General features: G+C 38.2%; 1 protein-coding gene across 7 annotated transcripts in view; it reads left to right on the top strand.

The window, feature by feature from the left end:
- Positions 1–18,970, top strand: part of slit2 (slit homolog 2 (Drosophila)) — a 369,641-nt gene extending 350,671 nt beyond the window's left edge. For 6 of the 7 annotated variants that reach the window (XM_052037389.1, XM_052037413.1, XM_052037405.1 and 3 more), the window contains 5 exons: positions 331–461; positions 6,397–6,551; positions 7,345–7,633; positions 14,077–14,288; positions 17,650–18,970. In XM_052037389.1, coding sequence (XP_051893349.1) covers positions 331–461; positions 6,397–6,551; positions 7,345–7,633; positions 14,077–14,288; positions 17,650–17,891 — 1,029 coding nt within the window. In that variant the 3' untranslated portion in view covers positions 17,892–18,970. Of the gene's footprint in view, positions 1–330; positions 462–6,396; positions 6,552–7,344; positions 7,634–14,076; positions 14,289–14,921; positions 15,011–17,649 lie in introns of all 7 variants that reach the window. The other variant, XM_052037428.1, reaches the window with a different exon arrangement.
- The last annotated feature ends 301 nt before the right edge of the window (positions 18,971–19,271 follow it).

Here is a 19,271-nt window from a genome sequence, read left to right as displayed (position 1 = left end):
CAACAAGCTGATAGGGCAGTTACGGAAGTGTAGCCGTTAGCGTAACACTTTACAGCGCCAGCGACCCGGGTTCAAATCCGGCCACTGTCTGTAAGGAGTTTCTACGTTCTCCCCGTGTCTGAGTGGGTTTCCTCCGGGTGTTCCGGTTTCCTCCCACATTCCAAAGACGTATGGGTTAGGAGGTTGTGGGCATGCTCTGTTGGTGCCTGAAGCATGGTGACACTTGAGGGCTGCCCCCAGAACACTACGCAAAAAGATGTACATCGAAACACACAGTGAAATACATGTGACTAATAAAGATATCTTATCTTTCCACTTGACATTCCCCAGGTAGCTACAGATGAAGAAAATGGGATTTTGCTATACAAAGGAGATAGTGATCACATAGCTGTGGAGCTGTTTCGTGGGCGTGTACGTGTCAGTTATGACACGGGTGTATATCCAGCATCTGCCATTTACAGGTGGGTGACACCCACAGCCTGCTTCATTGGAAAAATAAGTTACCTTATGCAAACAATAAAGTTAGAAGCAACATGGGAAACAATCATGTAATGTAGAGAAAATATTTTAATGGGATGTTAATTTGATAATTTCTTTCTTCATGGGAGTGAGGGACGTAAGTAAGGCACCTAGTAGCTCAATGAAACATGAATTAATGTCAGCTGCCTTGTAAATTTCTCTCCACTCACTCCATAAGATACAGGAATAGATTTAAGCCATTCGGCCCATCGAGTCTGCTCCACCATTCAGTTATGGCTGATCTTTTCAACCCCATTCTCATATAATCCTTAACTCCCTTACCAATCAAGAACCTATCAATCTCTGCCTTAAATACACCCAGTGACTTGGGCTCCAAAGTCCTCTGTAGCAATGAATTCCACAGATTCACCACACTCTGGCTGAAGAAATTCATCCTCATCTCAGTTTTAAAGGGACGTCCCTTTATTCTGAGGCTGTGTCCTCAGATCCTAGACTCTCCTGCTAATGGAAACATCCTCTCTACATCCACTCTATCCAGGCCTTTCAGTATCCAGTAGGTTTCGATGAGATCCCCCCTCATCCTTATGAACTCCATCGAGTACAGGCCCAGAGATATCAAACACTCCTTATATGTGAATCCTATCATTCCTGAGATCATTCTTGTGAACCTCCTCTGGACCCTCTCCAGGGCCAGCACATCTTTCCTTAAATATTGGGCCCAAAATTTCTCACAATAGTGCTCACACTGTTGTTCACACTCCACTCCACACTCCACTCTTCTGTAACCTTTTCCCACTGAATCGCTGCAACATTTCCAGCTACTATTTAACCACTGAGAGTAAAAGACCAAATTAGGATCATTGTCTACACTTTTGCTGTGAGTTCATGCCCACTGGGGCCCATTAACCATCCAAGTAGGCACCTTTGACAGAAGACCCTTTATGAGTAGAAATGTGTCCTTAATTGCTTGCTTTAAGTGCGTGATAAAGCACTGACTGCTCATTTTAGTTTGCTTCCAAAGTTATGTTATGTTGACTTCAATGTAACTGAACTTTGTGAGTAGAATACCAGGTGAAGCCACGACCATATCGTAGAGTTGTCATGAGTGATTGTGAATGCATTTCTATCCATACAACTGACGCACGTTAGTTGGGGCTGAATTTGAACCCAGTTCAAGAAGAAAGAACAATATTTCATTAACAGGAATGCCAATGCCCAGAAATTCTTCAATTTATTTCAGGAGATGTACACTGCTGCTTGTTTAATAAAAGACTCTAAATGTTACCTTTAGTTCTGTTGTGTTCCTACTGAAAAATCAGGCAGCAGCCTAGTGGAATCCAGTGGAAAATGGGAACCAGTTGTGCTTAGCGCCGACCAATTCCCCAATTTCCTTTTTGACTTCATAGCAGATGGGAGCTTCCCTAATACTTGTCAGCCCCATCTCTTAAGGCCAGGTATTACAAATGGAGAACTTTACGCTAAGTGATACGAGTCATACCAGCCTCAGGACAGAGTGCCTCACCTAGAAGGATCCAGACTGGGCCTGAAGAAGATGCAGTTTTTATCAGATCTCTTATCACTTCACTCAAATATTCAGTCACTAGCAAGTTCCAGCTGGAATCCATTTGTATTTTTCTGAAAACACAAGATTCATTGATACAGTTTTTCTAAATCAGTTTGTTCCAACAGTTATTACAATTGGTGATGCTCTGATGAATTATTTATCCTGCTATATTCAGAATTGTTGTATTCATTTTGTAGCAATGGGCAAATGTTCTCAAACACCACAAATGGACTACTTTTTACACATTGAGAAACAGGAGAGAAAGTCAGAAATGATCAGGGAGATATTTAAAGACGAGGTAGATACATTTTTGAATGATTGGGGAATTGATGGCTGTGTGGAACTAGCACAGAAGAGGAATTGAGCCTGAGAGCAAATCAGCCATAATCATAATGAAAAATGTAGCAGGCTTGAGGGTTCAGGTGGCCTCTTGCTGCTCCTATTTTCTTGTGTATAAGTGTGTGCATTCGGGGGGGGGGGGGTGGGTGTGTGTGTGTGTGTGTGTGCATGTCTATGGTTCTTGTTTTAGGAGCCATATGTCCACTTCACAGGAAATCACTTGTTGGTGTTTGATTACAGTATTTCACTGGTTTAGTCAATATTTATGGATATGTATTTCAGAGAGATGGTTTGCAATATAGTTGGTCCAATTTGGGTTTTTGAAATTTGAATATCCAATATTAAGATGGTGATTCTCCCTCTTAAGCAGCGGCTCCATAGAAGTCAATTCCTGTTAAGGAGCACAGGCGTTTGTGGGGAAAAAAATCTCCTTTCTGTTCCTCTCCCTTCCTCTCCTGAAAGGTAGCTCATGGCACATTCTGCTTTCATGATTGGCAGCACTGCAAAGCAGTCATCGTTCACCCATGGGCTTGGCAAGCTGTTCAACTTTCAGAAGGTGAGGTGTCATCACAGCTGAAGGTGATGCGGTGCTCAGTTGATGCTTGCCCATTCATTCTGTTTCAGTAAGAGAATCAATGCAAACTCATGCACACAACGTAGCAAGTTCAAAGCAGTGTTCGTTAACCCTAATCGGTACAAAACCTCAATAAGACCAGGGGAATGGAAACAAATAGAGTGTAGCTCCAAGTTTGTAAAATGAATAAAAGTATAACTTAGATACCTTATTACTGTTTTAGGAGCAAAATCTAATTTTGATAATTCATTGTGAAACTAATCTGCAGCAGTGGTCTTTCTGAAGGAACAGGCTACAAACAATAAGCTTGAAGCTGACTGCTTCCAAGTAATTCATCCAAACTCATCCAACCAAAGAAGACTGGTAATGTCAAAATTAATTGCAGAGTCACAAAAGAGGAGAAAAGAGAAATGTTTTACTGTAAGGCATTAATTAGACAATTCATCACTCATGTACAGAATTGTGACAGGTCCTTCTGGCAATATGTTGGCTTGCATAACACAAAGATACTGCTAATAATTAACTCAATTAGAATACTTTGACAAGCCTGTGATTCTTAACATTTATCATTTATTACCATGTCTTCAGTCGCTGAGAAGATTACGGTGGATTTTTAATATGATTGTCATTCAGCTGAGGTATGGTATAATGTTTGCATAGATAATTATGCTTAAGTAATTAAACAAGCAGACTGAATCTGATTTGTTTAAAATTTAAAAAAAACAAATGTGCCCCAGATTCTGGAAATTCCAAAAAAAACCACCAGAAATGCTCAGTAGATTGATCAACATCTGTAAACAGGTTTGAGACATTAACATAAAATTCCCATTCAGACTAAGGGATTACACAGCAATCATTAACATGAGCCTGTTCTCCCCATATATATTGCCCAAAGTTCTGAGCACTCCTTGCTTTGCTTTGATGCTACTTAACTTTTAATATTATCCCAATGGCCAAGACAGTCCTTTTTCTTAAACAACCATGTAAAACTCTACTTTTAAAAATGATGACAGATTAAATGATCCGAAAAGACTTCAATCTTGCAAATGAAGCTGTCTGCATGCTAATAGAAATGGCACATCACAAAGCTGTGCCTCTTATCAGGGAATTCAGAACAGGGTTGACAGTGAACTACTGGGTTAGCATTGTGCATGGTGCTTGTCAGTTGTACGTGAATTGTTGCTGTAAATAATGGTCTTCCATTAAGTCTGGGTGAGATGGAAAATATCTATCTCCCAAACCATAGCCGGGTAATTAAATTCACCATTTAAATCCTTTTCACATTTCCATTGATCAACAGTTAGTAAAGACAATTGAGATATTCTCATTTGATGTCTTAATTGGAACTGGTATTCTTTTCGATGCATCAGGTCATTTGTTCATGTAACATAGGCACAAAATGTGGCTGCAGAGCAAGTTAGACACAAACCCATTCTTTACTTTATCCTTATAAAGATATTTGTGTTTGCATACTGCCTTTTACATCCCTTTCAGGATATCTCAAAGCTGTTTTTCAATTTATGAAGTACCCTTTACAGAATGATTGCTGTTTTAATGTAGAAAATCTGACAGACAATTTGGGCGTGGCAAGCTCTGATAAGAAGATATTCTGCTTTAGTATGTTGAAAGAGGGATAAATATTATTCAAGACATCTGGAGTAACTACTTCAAAATAGTGACATAGAATGTTTTATGTACACCTAAGGGAACAGGCAGGGCCTAAATTAAACACCAAAGCAAGATTCCTCCAACAGTTTGGAGCTATCTCAGCAGTGGAGTGGTGTACCTGCCTAGATTCTGATGTCCAGGTCTCTGGAGTGGGAATTGAAATCCACCACCTTCAACTTTAGAGGTGAATGTGCTACCAACTGAGCCACAGTTGAAGCAGGGCTCATAGTTCCCTCACCACCCATAATTATGCTTGGAGTTGGTTGTGAAGATAAAGCTGAGCTTGGAATATATTTGGGCGGTAGACAGGTTCACAACTACACAAGTCCATAACGCTTCATCCTCTACATGAGCTTCATTTTCTCAAATCCCTTGATACCCTCTATATAACAAAAAGCTATAAATCACAATCTTGAAAGTCTTCAACTGTCTCAATATCCACAACCTTTTGGAGCAGAGCTCCAGATTTCTGTTGTGCTTTATGTAAAACCAGTGTTTCCTTATGTTGTACCCAAGTGTCTTCAGTCTGGAATATTAATTCTGTTTCATTTTCCACAGTTGCTGCCTGATCTGCTGAGCATTTCCAACAGTTCTGTTTTCATTTCAGATTTCCAGCATCTGCAGTATTTTATTTTTCATTTGCACCAAAATGGCTCTACATTTAAGGAAGCAGCCCCTTTTTGTGGATTCCTCCACCAGTATACCTTCCTTTGTCACTAAATATATCACCCCTCAACTATCTAATCCAAAGCGAATGCAAGTCAAGTTTTTGCAAGCAGTTCTCAATTTTCAATGCCTTGGTGTGATTCTCGTAAGGGGCACCATTTGATCACATTCGAAAAATGTGGTATAGACAGAAAATGCTGGAATTACTCTGCAGATCAAACAGCATGTGTGGAGAGAGAAACAGAGATAAAATTTCATGCTAATGAATTTCCATCAATTCTGTTGCTGTGTAACCTGAGATTTCCCATCATTTTACATCTTTGTTTCAGATTTCCAACATCTGCAGCATTTTCCTTTTAAAAATATAGAAAGCTAAGTTTGTTGTAAAAGTGATTATCTTTCTTTTTTCACCTTTTCGTTCACGTTTTGCTTTCATGTTGGTTCGTGTCCTGCTTTCCTATATTCCCTTTGAGCTTTTGGGTAGAAATTAAACCTCTGTTGTATATACTAAATGTATGATGTGGTATAATTACAGGTTGAACTCTGTGTCTGAAGTCTGGTTCCATAAGCTTTTGAGGAATGGAATTTGTGAAGTGGGGTTCAATGCAATTATGTAACTAAATCACAGATTTGGTACCACATACAACAGAGGAGGAATTTTTGTCCCACTTTTGGGGAGATATTTTAATTTCCTTTCCATCAGTTTTCCCTGAATTTTTTTGGGAACATTAGGTTTACTTCATTTACGTCCACATTTTTTTGCATTTTTAGTATTATTTAAATTAAATGTATTAACACAGCTGCCAAGTAGTTTACAACCCAGCTAGTTTCTTTTCATGCCAGAATATGTGTCTTGGGTTATCGTGGATTTGCCATCTATGACAGAGTGAATGGAGACAAGGACAAATAATAAAGGATGCTTTTGCTAATGGATCAAGTAACTAATCCTCAACTTTCTTTGTGTTAAACTAAACCAAACAAACATATTTTCAGCAAGGGACTAACCACAAACTTATGACCACCATTCAAGTAAATCTACCTGATTTTTGGTGCAATATAAAATGTACATTATCCAGTTAACTTATTTCCCTTGTTCCTTCTGCAGTGTGGAAACAATTAATGATGGCAACTTTCACAGTCTGGAACTGGTGGCATCTGATCAAATCTTGAGCTTAGTGATTGATGGAGGAAATCCAAAGAGTATCAACAATTTAGCTAGACAATCCACGCTCAATGTGGACTCCCCTCTCTATGTTGGAGGTATGGAATGGCTCCAGAACCTTACTTAAATTTTACACTGATGAGGAAGTTCCTTCTGCGTGTTTACTTTGTGTAATCCTTCATAGTTCCGGACAAAGAGCAAAATCCACACACAATAATAAAGGGAACAAGATATCAAGGCATTACATTCCATCTTATTAAACAAACATACATTTATAAGAAATAGAAATTGAATGTTATGAATTAGTGATTACAGTGATGTGTTTGCAAAATAAAGTACAACCCTTTGCACGCAACACTTTTTGAATAACTTTCTTGATAATTTTGCTGAAGGCAAATGATGAAGGATTAACAGATTTACATGTGAGGCAAACCTTACCAAAAACAGTTGCACAAAAATAGTTCTGCATTGATTGAGTGATTGTATCTCTCTTTACAAATAAACTTTCTGTTTAAGTGATAATTCTTGAGGGCACTTCTAGAACACCTGTGCCTTAGAATGGTAGGCTTTAGTTTTCTGTGTGTGTTTCCATTTAAGACTATTTATATCATAATGGGCATCCCCATCTCAGATCATGACGAGAGTATTATATACACAGGCTGTTGCTAATGGGTTTCTAATGCAGGTTAGAAGATACATGGGAAGTGTAGGTTAAAACAAGAACAGGAAACGGATGATTTTAGTAATTAATTGCTGAAGGAAAAAAATCATGGAAGTTATTTTGGCTTACAAGTTTGAATATGTTTTAGCACTGCTGTGTAATTTCATCATTGGCACCAAAGGATTTCTGTTCCATAAGATCATTTGCCAAACTTTGGCTGTTTTTTTTAGGTATGCCCACAAAGACCAACGTTGCAGCTTTGCGCCAAGGGCCAGGCCAGAATGGTACCAACTTCCATGGCTGCATCCGCAACTTGTATATCAACAACGAACTTCAAGACTTCAAGAAAGTTCCAATGCAGACTGGCATTCTGCCAGGCTGTGAACCCTGCCAGAAGAAGATGTGCCAACATGGTACCTGTCACTCCATTGGCCAATCCAGTTTCACTTGTGAATGTGAAGGAGGTTGGACTGGGACACTTTGTGACCAGCAAACCAATGACCCATGTCAGGGCAATAAGTAAGTAACTGTGCATTTGTTGTTTATAGTCTTAAATGGGTTAAATGCTTTTTTTGGTGTGTTCATCAAAATGGGTGATATCAATACTAGTGATGGGAATATGTTACCATTTCTGGTGACACAATAGACTGCAGATGCTGGAATTTGGAGCAACACACGAGATGCTGGAAGGACTTAGTGGGTCAGGCAGCATCTACAGAGGAAAATGGACAGGCAATGTTTCGGGTCGAGACCCTTCATCTGGACCGGAGTCACCAGTCTTGATGAAGGGTCCCAACCCAAAACATCAACTGCCCATTTTCCAACATAGACACTGCCTGACCTGCTAAGTTCCTCCAGCATCTTGTGTGTTGCTTACTATTTTTGTTACCTAACAGTGAAACTGTGTTCCTGAACCATGTAAAGGAAAGGACTCATGCAAAGTAAAACTTCCTTTATTCTGTACTACCAGTAAGTTTTCAGCCTTAGATAAGCAACATCTACTGCAATGTGTGAATATTTCTAAAGTATTTACCAAGATGGTGGATGGGTGCTTCTTACCATGTTAGGCCAAATCTTGCTATTGAAGTACGGGACTTACAGGCATAGATAAAAATATATCTTGTCACTCTGCTTTATTACGGAGCTGGAACTGTGGAGCATCGCAATGTTGAAATGTGCATGGATAACATGTTTAGTGAGCTGGTCACACTGCACATAAAGACTACACAGCCAGGAAGACTACGAGGCAGACTAAAGGAGACGATAGTGCAGGAATCCCCTTTGGCTACCCTCCTCTCTAACGGATATACTGTTTTAGAAACTCTTCAGGGACGTGATCTCTCGGGGATGCAGGAAGTGTCTCGCTCACAGCACCATGAATGTATCTACACAGAAAAAGAAGAAGGGTGGTAGAGCTATAGTAAGAGGGGATTCCACTGTAAGAGAACAGAAAGATGTTTATGCAGCCGCAAATGTGAGTCCGAGATGGTAGGTTCCCTCACCGGCATTAGGGTCAAGGATGTCATGGAATGGCGTTGAGGAGAAAAATGAAAATCAGTGATTGTGGAATCAATGACATAGGTAGCAAAAAGACTGAGGTTCTGCAAGATTGAATTTGTGGGTTCAGAGATAAATTACAAAGCACAAAGTCAATGGTAGTAATCTCAGACTTACTCCCAGTACTGTATACCAGTGAGTATAGGAGAATAAACCAGATGGCTAAATAAATGGTACAGAAGGAGGTGACTTAGATTCCAGGAACAATAGAACTGGTTCTAGGGGTAGGTGGGACCTGTACAAGTACGATGGCTTACACCCAGGCAGGACTGGGACCCAATGTCCTTGTGGGGTTGTTTGCTAGTGCTGTTGGGGAGGGTTTAAAAAAGGATGGGAGTGGGATTGGAACCTAGCAGGTTGACTCAGGAGAGAGAGAGAGATAAACAAGGATAGAAATGAAAGAACATGAGAATGCAAAAGCAGAAGGCAGGAAAATCAAGTGCAAGAGGCAAATAAGGCCACAAGACAAAATAAAAGTAAGATGAATAAAAATAGACAAACCCAAAAGGCTTTGTATCTTAATTGCCAAAACATTTGTAATAAGGTAGATGAACTAATGGCACAGATAGCGGTGAATGGATATAATTCAATAGATATTGTGGAGACATGCTTGCAAGGATTTCAAAGCAGGGACCTTAATGTTCAAGGCTATTTGACTTTTAGGAATGACAAGCAGGAAGGAAAAGGTGATGTGGTAGATCTGCTGATGAGAAATGAACAGTAGGAAAGGGTGTAAGTCAACAAATATTGGGTTGTGTAAAAGGAGCAGTGCAATAACTTTGGGAGACTTCATGTAGTTGGGTTGATCAAGTTGGAAAGAATAGCTCTGAAAATGTATTTATAGAGTGCATTTGGAATTGTTTCCTAGAGAAATATATTATGGAGCCAAACAAGGAACAAGCTTTCTTGGATCTGTAATGGGAAATGAGGCAGATTTGATAAATGACCCGAGGGTGAAAGATCCCCTAGGAAGTAATGATCATAACATGGTAGAATGTTGTATTCCATTTGAGGGGGAAAAACTTGGATCAGAAACAACTGTGTTTAACTTAAATGAAGGGAATTACAATGGAATGAAGATAGAGTTGGCTAAAGTGGACTGGGGAAGATAGACTAGTAGGAAGATTTGCTGGCAGATTGTTGCAGACATTTAATAAGATAACTCATAACACCCAGCAAAAATATATCCCAGCAGGGAGGGAAATTTCTTAGGGAAGGTTGAACCAATCATGGTTAATCAAGGAAGTTAAGGAGGATATTAAGTTGAAAGAGAAAACATAAAAGTTAGTGTAAATCCGAAGACTGGGATAAGTTTAGAATTCAGCAAAGAAGAACAGGAAAGATAATAAAGAGAGAGAAAATAAATAATGAGAGCAAATTAGCAAAGAATATCGAAACAGACAATAAGAATTTCTTCAAGTGTATAAAAAGGAAATAGTTATGGGGAAAAAGGAAATAGCAAAAGAGTTAAACAGATATTTTTTGTCAACCTATACAGAAAATGATGCTACGAATATCCCAGTAGTGCTGAATGATGCTGGGGAAAAATAAATGCCATCATTATCACTGGAGAATTAGGTAAAGTAATGCAGCTAAAGGCTGACAAACCACCACCACCCCCCCCCCCCCCCCACCCAGCCCGGATGGGCCAGAAGTGGCTCCCAACATAATGGATGTGGGGGTTGTAATCTTCCAACAATCCTTAGATTCTGGAGAAGAACCAGAGGATTGGAAAATTGCCTGTATGACATCCTTATTCAATAAGCGAGGGAGGCAAAAATGCAGTTAACTATGGGTTTAGTAGCCTAACATATATTGTTGGAAAAAATGTTAGAATTGATTATTAGGGAAGTAATAGCAGCACATTTGGAAAATAATCATCTAATTAAGCAAAGTTTTCCCAGCTTTGTGAAGGTGAAATCATGTCTGACATATTTATTAGAGCTTTTTGTGGAAGTGAGGATCAAAGTGGATAGTGAAGAACTAGTAGAAACTTGTATTTGGGCTTCCAGTAGGTGTTCTACAAGATGCCTCAGAAAAGGTTAAATCACAAGATACGAGGCCCTGTTGTTGAAGGTAACTTGATAGGATGGATAGAGGATTAGCTACCAGGCAGGAAGCAACGAGTAGAGATAAGGAGGTTTTTTTTAAGGTTAAACCTTGTGACCAGTGGGATACCACAGGGATCAGCGCTGGGACTGCAACTGGTTACTTGTTAACTATTAATGACTTGGAAGAAGGAAGAGAATGTACAGTAAACAAATTTGCAAACAACACAAAAATAGGTGGGGAGGCAAGCAGCGAGGTGGATACAGTTTATAGTGAAATGTCAGTAAGTTTGGTGAGTGGGCAAAAAGTTGGAGTATAAAGTGGGAAAATGAGAGATTGCTTGTTTTGGAAGGAGAAACAAAGGAATAATATTATTTAAATAAAATTGTAGAAAAGAGATTTGGGAGTTCTTATGCATAAAACACAGAAAGCTTCACACAAGTGTAGAAGGTAAAAGGGAAGGCTGATGGAATGTTGGCCCTTATTTCAAGGGATTGGAATATAAAAGTGGTGAAATCTTAATGCAGAGCACTGGTGAGACCACATCATGAGTATTGTGAACAATTTTGGTTCCACTTTTTATGGAAAGATAGTACTTCATTGGAGGGACTTAAGTGAAGGTTCGCTAGCATGATTCCAGGTATGGATGGATTTCACATGAGGAAAGGTTAAACAAGTTGGGACTCTACTCATTGGAATTTAGAAGAATGAGTGGCAATCTTATTGAAACTTGTAAGATTCATAAGGGGCTAGATATAGTAACTACTGAGAGGAAGTTTCCTTTCATGGCGAAAATCCAAAACCAGAGAACCTGGGCTCAGAATAAGGGAATATCCATTTAAGAGTGAGATGAGGAAGAATTTCTTCTCTCAAAGAGTTGGGAGTCTTTGGGATTCCTTGCTACAGAGAGCTGTGGGAGCAAAGTCCTTGAGAATAAGGCTGAGATAGATTTCTAATCAGCAAGGGAATCAAGTATTATGGGGAAAGACAGGACTTAAAGAATATTGGATCAGCTATGATACTATCGAATGGCAGAATAGTCTCGAGGAGCTGAATGGCTTACTTCCATTCCTACTCCTTAGGGTTCTGTGGGTTCATTAATCATTATTTTATTTCATTATAGCTACTGTGGAATTCCCGAAAAAATGAAATCCAATATTTGAATCTATAGAGAATGCCTTTAAATCTAATCATATTTTCAGAATAGAATTACATTATTGAATGCTTTTGCAAAAGATCAGGAAATGAATAATAAATTGGAGCAATGGATTAACAAAGAAATTTCTCTCGAGTATTGTTACAGTCTGATCATCAAGTATAGCAGATGCATATTGTTCCTTTTGAGCCACTTTGGAAACATAATCAAGTAATCCAAACAAATGATACACATAACTATTATTAATATTATTATTATCTAATAGTGGAGTGGGGGGACTTGAATCACTTTGAACAGGAAGTAGTCCTTTGGAATTGTCATGCCTCAGTATTGCACCGCTCAATTTACTTATGTGCCATTAGTAGTTTCAAAATTAGACTATATTTTAGTCTTCAGTTGCAATCAACTGTGGTATAGCTACCTTCCTGCAAGTTTGATGTTTATACATGATCTTCAAAATTATCAAAGAACCAGGGAGAACATATTTTTATGCCTAAGAGATTACCTGTATGTAATGAATAGGTTACACTGTTAAAACATTTTGGGACTAATCTTCCTGACTTTGACTGGTTGATCCAAAGAAAAATAAGTTCTGGATTAATGCAGACTTACTGAGACACAAATGGTGCCACTTCTGGAGTCCAATGGTGGAGTCCAACCTTGCTGGGATAATCTCTCCAACCCAACAACCTGATTTGGGATCAGAAACTCCATTCATATCAGTGGTGATTCTCAACTGGCAGATTAGCAAACAAAAGCAAGGTTTTTTTATTGACTACTTTTGTTTAATGTCTCTCACTACTCCTATGGATTTTAATATAGTTTTAATAAGGTATAATTTTCAAATGGTTCAGTAATTACATTTGTTATGTTTATTTATGTCAATGTCAAAATATCAGAGACATTAAAAGAAATATTCAGATCAATTATAAACTTTGTTAGAAGACAAAGCTCTGCTTTTTGTCAAAGCCTGTGAGGTCTTTCTGGGGGCTTCTGCTGGTGAGATCTCACCACCCATCTCAAGGGTGCAGCAAGCCGGCGAGATTGGCTCTCCGCATTGGGACCCCCTTCTCAAAGAGGCAGCTTGGATTTTGAGTGGTGTTTGCTGCTGTTGGACCAATACAGGAAGGTCCAGTCAACTAAACTTCAATCATTTGTTTGGTAAACCAAAAAAATTAAATAGTCTATTTTTATATTTTGCTATTTTTGATCTGCACTGCAGCTGAACTAATTTGAGTAAGGTGATTGTTTTTGTTTCAGAGGGTGTGTTTGTGCAACTGCATTAATAAGTTGTACACAGGATGTTAACAATAGGCCTATTTTTGTGGGATAAATAGGAGCGAAGGTAATTCCTAACAACTCTTTATAAATAAATAGTGAGCAGGTAAAATATTACTGGATCCCAGATGTTATGTTTCCATCCAGTTGTTGGTTTAGAGATGACACAACTAAGTAACAGTTGTAGACTTGATCTGAAGACCTTCATGATGCAGGCCAACATTCTTCATATGACAGTTTCCTTATGTACTGCAGCTTGACACGATTCATGAAAATAACCTCATAAGTTAAAGTTCATGGCACCCCATGTAATTCAGCCAGTGCTGTAACATCAGTAAACATCAAGATGCATACAGGAAAGAGCTTCCAAGTTTTATGGAAAATTCCTCACGTGTAGGTTTAATTTCCTCTTTTGGTTCTCCATTTCATGTATTTTGCAAAATTTCTCCTTGCACAATTCATAAGAAATAATGACTGTGTTAAAAATAAAAATACAACAACATTGTGTAGTGTGGTAGAATGGAAATTAATCCTCTAGGGACTTCCAGTGATGGTCTCACTGATGGTGAGAACTCAGTGTTTGTACTTAGCAATTCATTCTGTGCTCCTGTGGCACGGCATGCTGGGACTATTACTAAATCATGTCAAGCTGCAGTACATAAGGAAATGGTAATATGAAGAATGTTGGCCTGCATCATGAAGGTCTTCAGATCAAGTCTACAACTGTTACTTAGTTGTGTCATCTCTAAACCAACAACTGGATGGACAACATTTTTGTCTGCATTTATCATTACTTGCCCAGTCTTTTGACTAGCAATATGATGCATTATGGCTAATATCAAGAAAGGGAAAATAAAACTGTAGGAAAATGACACTTGATTACATTTGTTGATTATTTAATGATATTTTGATCTGTTCTCAGGTGCGTGCATGGTATTTGTGTGCCAATCAATGCTTTCTCATACAGCTGCAAATGCCAGCTGGGTTTCAGAAATGTGCTGTGTGATGAGGAAGAGGAGCTGTTTAATCCTTGCCAGAACATCAGGTGTAAACATGGAAAATGCAGGCTTTTGGCTCTGAGCCGGCCTTACTGTGAATGTAATAGTGGTTACACTGGAGAGAACTGTGATAAAGGTATGGGCAGTTCAGTAGAAATAACTTTCTGATTCTAAAGTTTAAATACACCCACATTTTCTGAGATATTGTGATTTCAATTTGCAGTTAGTTTTAGACAGCCATACCATTTGCTTTCATTGTATTTAAATATCTCCAAGATTCTGAAAACAATTGGGGAGAACAATTTTAACTTTGTGCCCAATTCCATCCCTTCAACCAGAGGAAAAACCTGCAATGTATGTTATAAAAATATAAAGCAGCTAGAGTGCTATTTTGTAAGTAATATTGGCTAACCTGTGGCATAAATGTTCATCATTCAGTCATTGCATACCACACCTCACAAATCTGATGTTTTTTTTTAGAATCAGTCGCTCTTTGCTCTGTAGGAAAGAGAATTTGAACAACATGTTTTGTTCCCTGTTTTCAGTATATTGACAGATCATTTGGTATGTCATGTAGCTGAATTATGCTGGGTGCTAAGGATGACTCTTTGTATTGCTGTATGCCTCAAGTTAATTCACTTTTTATGTTAATGAGCTTTCATTAAATGAATTTGAAAGCCCTTCATTTAAGTAGGGTTCATTTTTTCAGCTTTAACCTCACTGCTGTTTATCTCACTTTAACATTTCTATATCTTCTTGGACTGAGCAGCCAAATCCAATGATTCCGCACTTAACCCTAGTACAAACTCTACCTCTGACCTCTCAACTTCAACTGACCAATCACAGCACCTCTTGCAGGTGAGACGAATGGGAAAAGGGGTGATTGTTTCTTCTCTCTCTTTTTCTCTCTTTTTCCTAGTTACCCTTTCTAAAAACTTGTTTGAACTCAATAAAATCTATTTCCCTTATAGTTCTGACTCACACCTTTCCCCGCCCTCTTTGCTTGTACAATGTGATTTTCTTACTCTATTGGTGTAAGTGTAAAGCATGCAGCAATTGTCGTGACAATTATTCCCATGTCTTGTTAGTTCATGTTTCCATACCAGATGGCTGGAAACACAAAATATATACAACACAATATGTATAATGTTACCAAAATCAATCATTTTTATTCCATACAAGTAAATGGAAAAACTGCAGTACTAAGGGAACTTGTACTTTCATTTGTAATTGTACATTAGAAGCTATAACGTTAGTACTTCAAAGAACTGTGTTTTAAGTTTCTTAGAATAGCATTTGCCACATTTATGGCCAACAAAATATAATAACCTAGTGTTGAAAGTGCATTATCCAAGAGTTACGTAATGCAGTTTTGATTCCTTTAGATGTAGCAACATTTGAAGGTTCCCCTCACTCGTGGAACAAACTGGGTATAAACTCATTTTCACTTGATATCTTGTCTCTATAAATAATTTTGGTTTTTTTAGTATTTTTAAAATAACTACAGATGGTATTTTAATGTCCTCATGACATATCCTGATATCTTAAAATCATGAATTTGTGGCTGTTAGGTTTCAAAATGTCTTCTTTAATAGTCAAGGAATTTGCATAAACTATGTTTCCCAGTCTTATACAAGACAAAACAAATGAAAGTATGGGGCTACATTCCATTTTCCATAATAAAGATAGAAACTCCATATGCTCCTTAACTTCTCTGGTTAGTTATAAGTCTTGTACTTAGAAAGCTGAACTTATGATAAATTTGATAAAAGGGCAAGTGAATTTTCTAGTTTATCTGGGGCAGTAGACAATTTTGGCAAAGTCATCTTTATTGCCTATCCCTGCATGTACTGATAATGTGTTTTATTGGACAGTTAGAATTAACAATATGGGATTTACATGTGAGGTGGTAGTGAAGGCCATTACCTGAATCATTTGGTTCCCTTTCAGGCAATCAAAGCATTATTATTCTTTTTGGTACTGAATCATCAATTCTATTTTCTTCAGTTTTAGAGTTTCCCATTGTAGGATTTGAACTCACAATCTCTGGGTTGTTAGTCCAGTGGTACAGTATAATTCTTTATACATGGTGACAATAGAAATGCATGTCAATTTCCAAAGAGCTCCCACCATTGCCGTCATTTCTGAAATACTGACCCAGATTTTGTTTTCAGTGGTGAAACTACAGCAATCACTGCTGACCTCAAACAAAACTGTCCACAGAAATCTGGCAATCCCCATGGTGTGGCCGTCCCCTTTTTCAATGCCAGTTCCATGGATACTCTGGCATCCAGCAACAGTGATGTCATCAAGCAGGCTAAGGCACTGATCACATTGAAGAATTCTCAACAGCAGTAAAAATATTAAGAAACTGGATTTTCAAGTAACTTCCTAAGCAGAGCGCATAATATAGACTGGAAAATACATATAAGATAATGGTAGAATTTGAAAAAACAAATATTTTAGGATACAGCAATAAAAAAATATTTAATTGAAGGCATGGAATTGTTACTTATTTATGATGGAATGACAAACCATAAACATAAAACTTGGGTTTTGGAGCTATTGAGGTTGTTAAGCAGTAATCACAGCTTCGTTCATTGGAACATTCTAGAAAACACCCCACAGGTCATCTGTGGAGAGAGAAAAGAAGCTACATATGACTTAGAATGCAATTTAAAAACTCACATTTCATTTAGCAAATTGTAAAATTTCAGGCTTTTTTTAAACTGTGATAAAAGTTTGTAAATATCTAAAGTACAGTCATTTCTAAAGAATTACGCTGAAGACAATTGGGAAAACAGCACTCTTTGTGGAGGAACAGAGAGTCATAGAATCATAGAGTTGTAGAGAGAAACAACATGGAAACAGACCCTTTGGGGCACAGACTATCAAGCACTCATTTTCACATTGATTCAAACTTAATGCGTTTTATTTTCCCCCACGTTCCCAATAACTTCAAACCTGCTCCCTGCCCAAGATTCTACCACTCATCTACACATTAGGGACAAGTATACAGTGATCAATTAACCTACCAACCCAGTAGGAGGAAACAGAGAGAACATGCAAATTTCGCACTTGGGAGGTCAGGATTGAATTTGGGTTGCAGGGGCTGTGAGGCAATGGCTCTACAAGCTGAGCCCCAACTTTTTTTCACTGTTCCTCTGCAACTCACATTGACAGCAGTTTCTGGTTTCCCTTGTTTAATGGCACTTGTGCCTACACCAGATGTTGTAGTTAGTTGTCCTACATGATGACTCTGAATCAATAATAATGACAGACTAGTCAAGAGAGATTTCACTTTCCATTTTAAAAGACACAAATATCTTACCTTCTGTTTTTCTTCAGAACTTGCAACATTGAAATCATTTAGCTACAGGTTAATGAGGCCTGAAGATTTAAGACTACTTATTGCTGAAGAAAGTAAACATATTACTAAAATGTTGTAATTGCTGTAAGTAAATCAAAAATGATGGATCTTCCATCCTCATTTCCAGAAATCTCCTGTCGAGGGGAACGCATCCGAGATTACTACCAGAAACAGCAAGGCTACGCTGCTTGCCAGACAACCAAAAAAGTCTCGCGGTTAGAGTGCAGAGGTGGATGTGACAACGGACAGTGCTGCGGACCTCTGAGAAGCAAGCGGCGGAAATACAGTTTTGAATGCACTGACGGCTCTTCATTTGTGGAGGAGGTGGAGAAGATCGTGAAATGCGGCTGCTCACGCTGTTCTTTGTAAAAGCTTCAAACGCTCGCCCCTTTTCAAAACAATGTGCGCCTGGTGACTGTGTGGGACGTATGTTGCTTTCGTGCTGGAGATATTTGAATTATATTGTAAAATACAGAACAGACTTATTTTTATTATCAGAAAATGACTATTTTCTTCATTTACAAAAACATTTCAAGTCCTTTTGACTGAAAGTTGTTGCAAAACACAGAAGTATCTGTCAGAAGCCAAACCATTTTGGACTGGATTTTGACTTTTCCTGACTCAGCGTGAGGAAACTCTCTATAATTTGACATCTGGCGGACAAAGAAAAAGAAATCTAAAGGAGGATTGTGCCACTGAAGAAGATGTCAGTCCATCTTTGAAACAGGGACATGGATTTAACTGTGCTGTAAGGAAATGAAACCAAGAATGTGCATCGATGAAGAAGACCTGGAGCTTCCGCTGTCATTTTATATCTTGATTACGTGAACAGCAATTTTTCTTTTCCCCGGTATAATGTGTACGTTAGCATAATCGAGCTTACAAAGTGTTTTAGCAAGCCTTGTTTCCAGTATTAATTCTTTGTAATATAACTATAAATGGGGGACTATACAACAGATAGAGAATTGATGTATGGATTACTTAGTTGGATAAAGTTTTGTGGTTTTCTTTTGAAATGAGTTTATGCAGTATTCAAAATATCATTAAGAAGTATTTATTGTATCAAGAAAAACTTGTACCTAACTTTGCTAGAACTTCTCTTTCACTCCATTTTTGAATCTTTAATATATATTAATTTATATTTCGTTCTCATATTTTTGTATGTTAAAAATGTTAAAAAAAATGATTGCAGTTTTTTTTATTTTTATTTTGGGGGGGGATAGAGTAACTAACATTCTAGCATGTCCTCTCGGGGTGAATTGTCTTGTTAACCTTTTGATCAGTTGTGTCTCCTGTACTTTTGACCAATGACATTGCTTTGGTTTACAAAGCCTGGGAAATAACCTCAGCCTAACGGTGTCAGATGTAACGATCCAGTGTATATTTTGTGAAATTCTGCTGAATTTGTACGTTTACCAGTGAAATAATGATCTCCTTGACAAACTTCACTTTTGTTATAGAAGTGATTTATTTTCCAAACAACCCCATCCCAAATTTCTCGTGCCCTGAAGTTTGACAAAGATAAATTAAAGCACATGCTACTTCTCTGGGCAAATGGACAGGTTGTTACATAACAGGATATTATTTGGTGTTCCTTAGCTTCCTGACTGACTGTAAAATTCAGAGTGTCTCCTTGACTATTTGTCAGCCATCTGCCCCACAGCAACTTGTTGTCACTAAACCTCAAATTTAGAGTTCATAGATTTAAGCTGTTGGGCTGGGCTCTTCGCAAATTAAAGATGCAGAGCG

Source organism: Pristis pectinata, chromosome 2 (assembly GCF_009764475.1).
Source record: "Pristis pectinata isolate sPriPec2 chromosome 2, sPriPec2.1.pri, whole genome shotgun sequence".
Classification (NCBI taxonomy): domain Eukaryota; kingdom Metazoa; phylum Chordata; class Chondrichthyes; order Rhinopristiformes; family Pristidae; genus Pristis; species Pristis pectinata.
The sequence above is the reverse complement of the archived record's forward strand: the minus strand, read 5'-3'. Positions and strand labels throughout refer to the sequence as shown.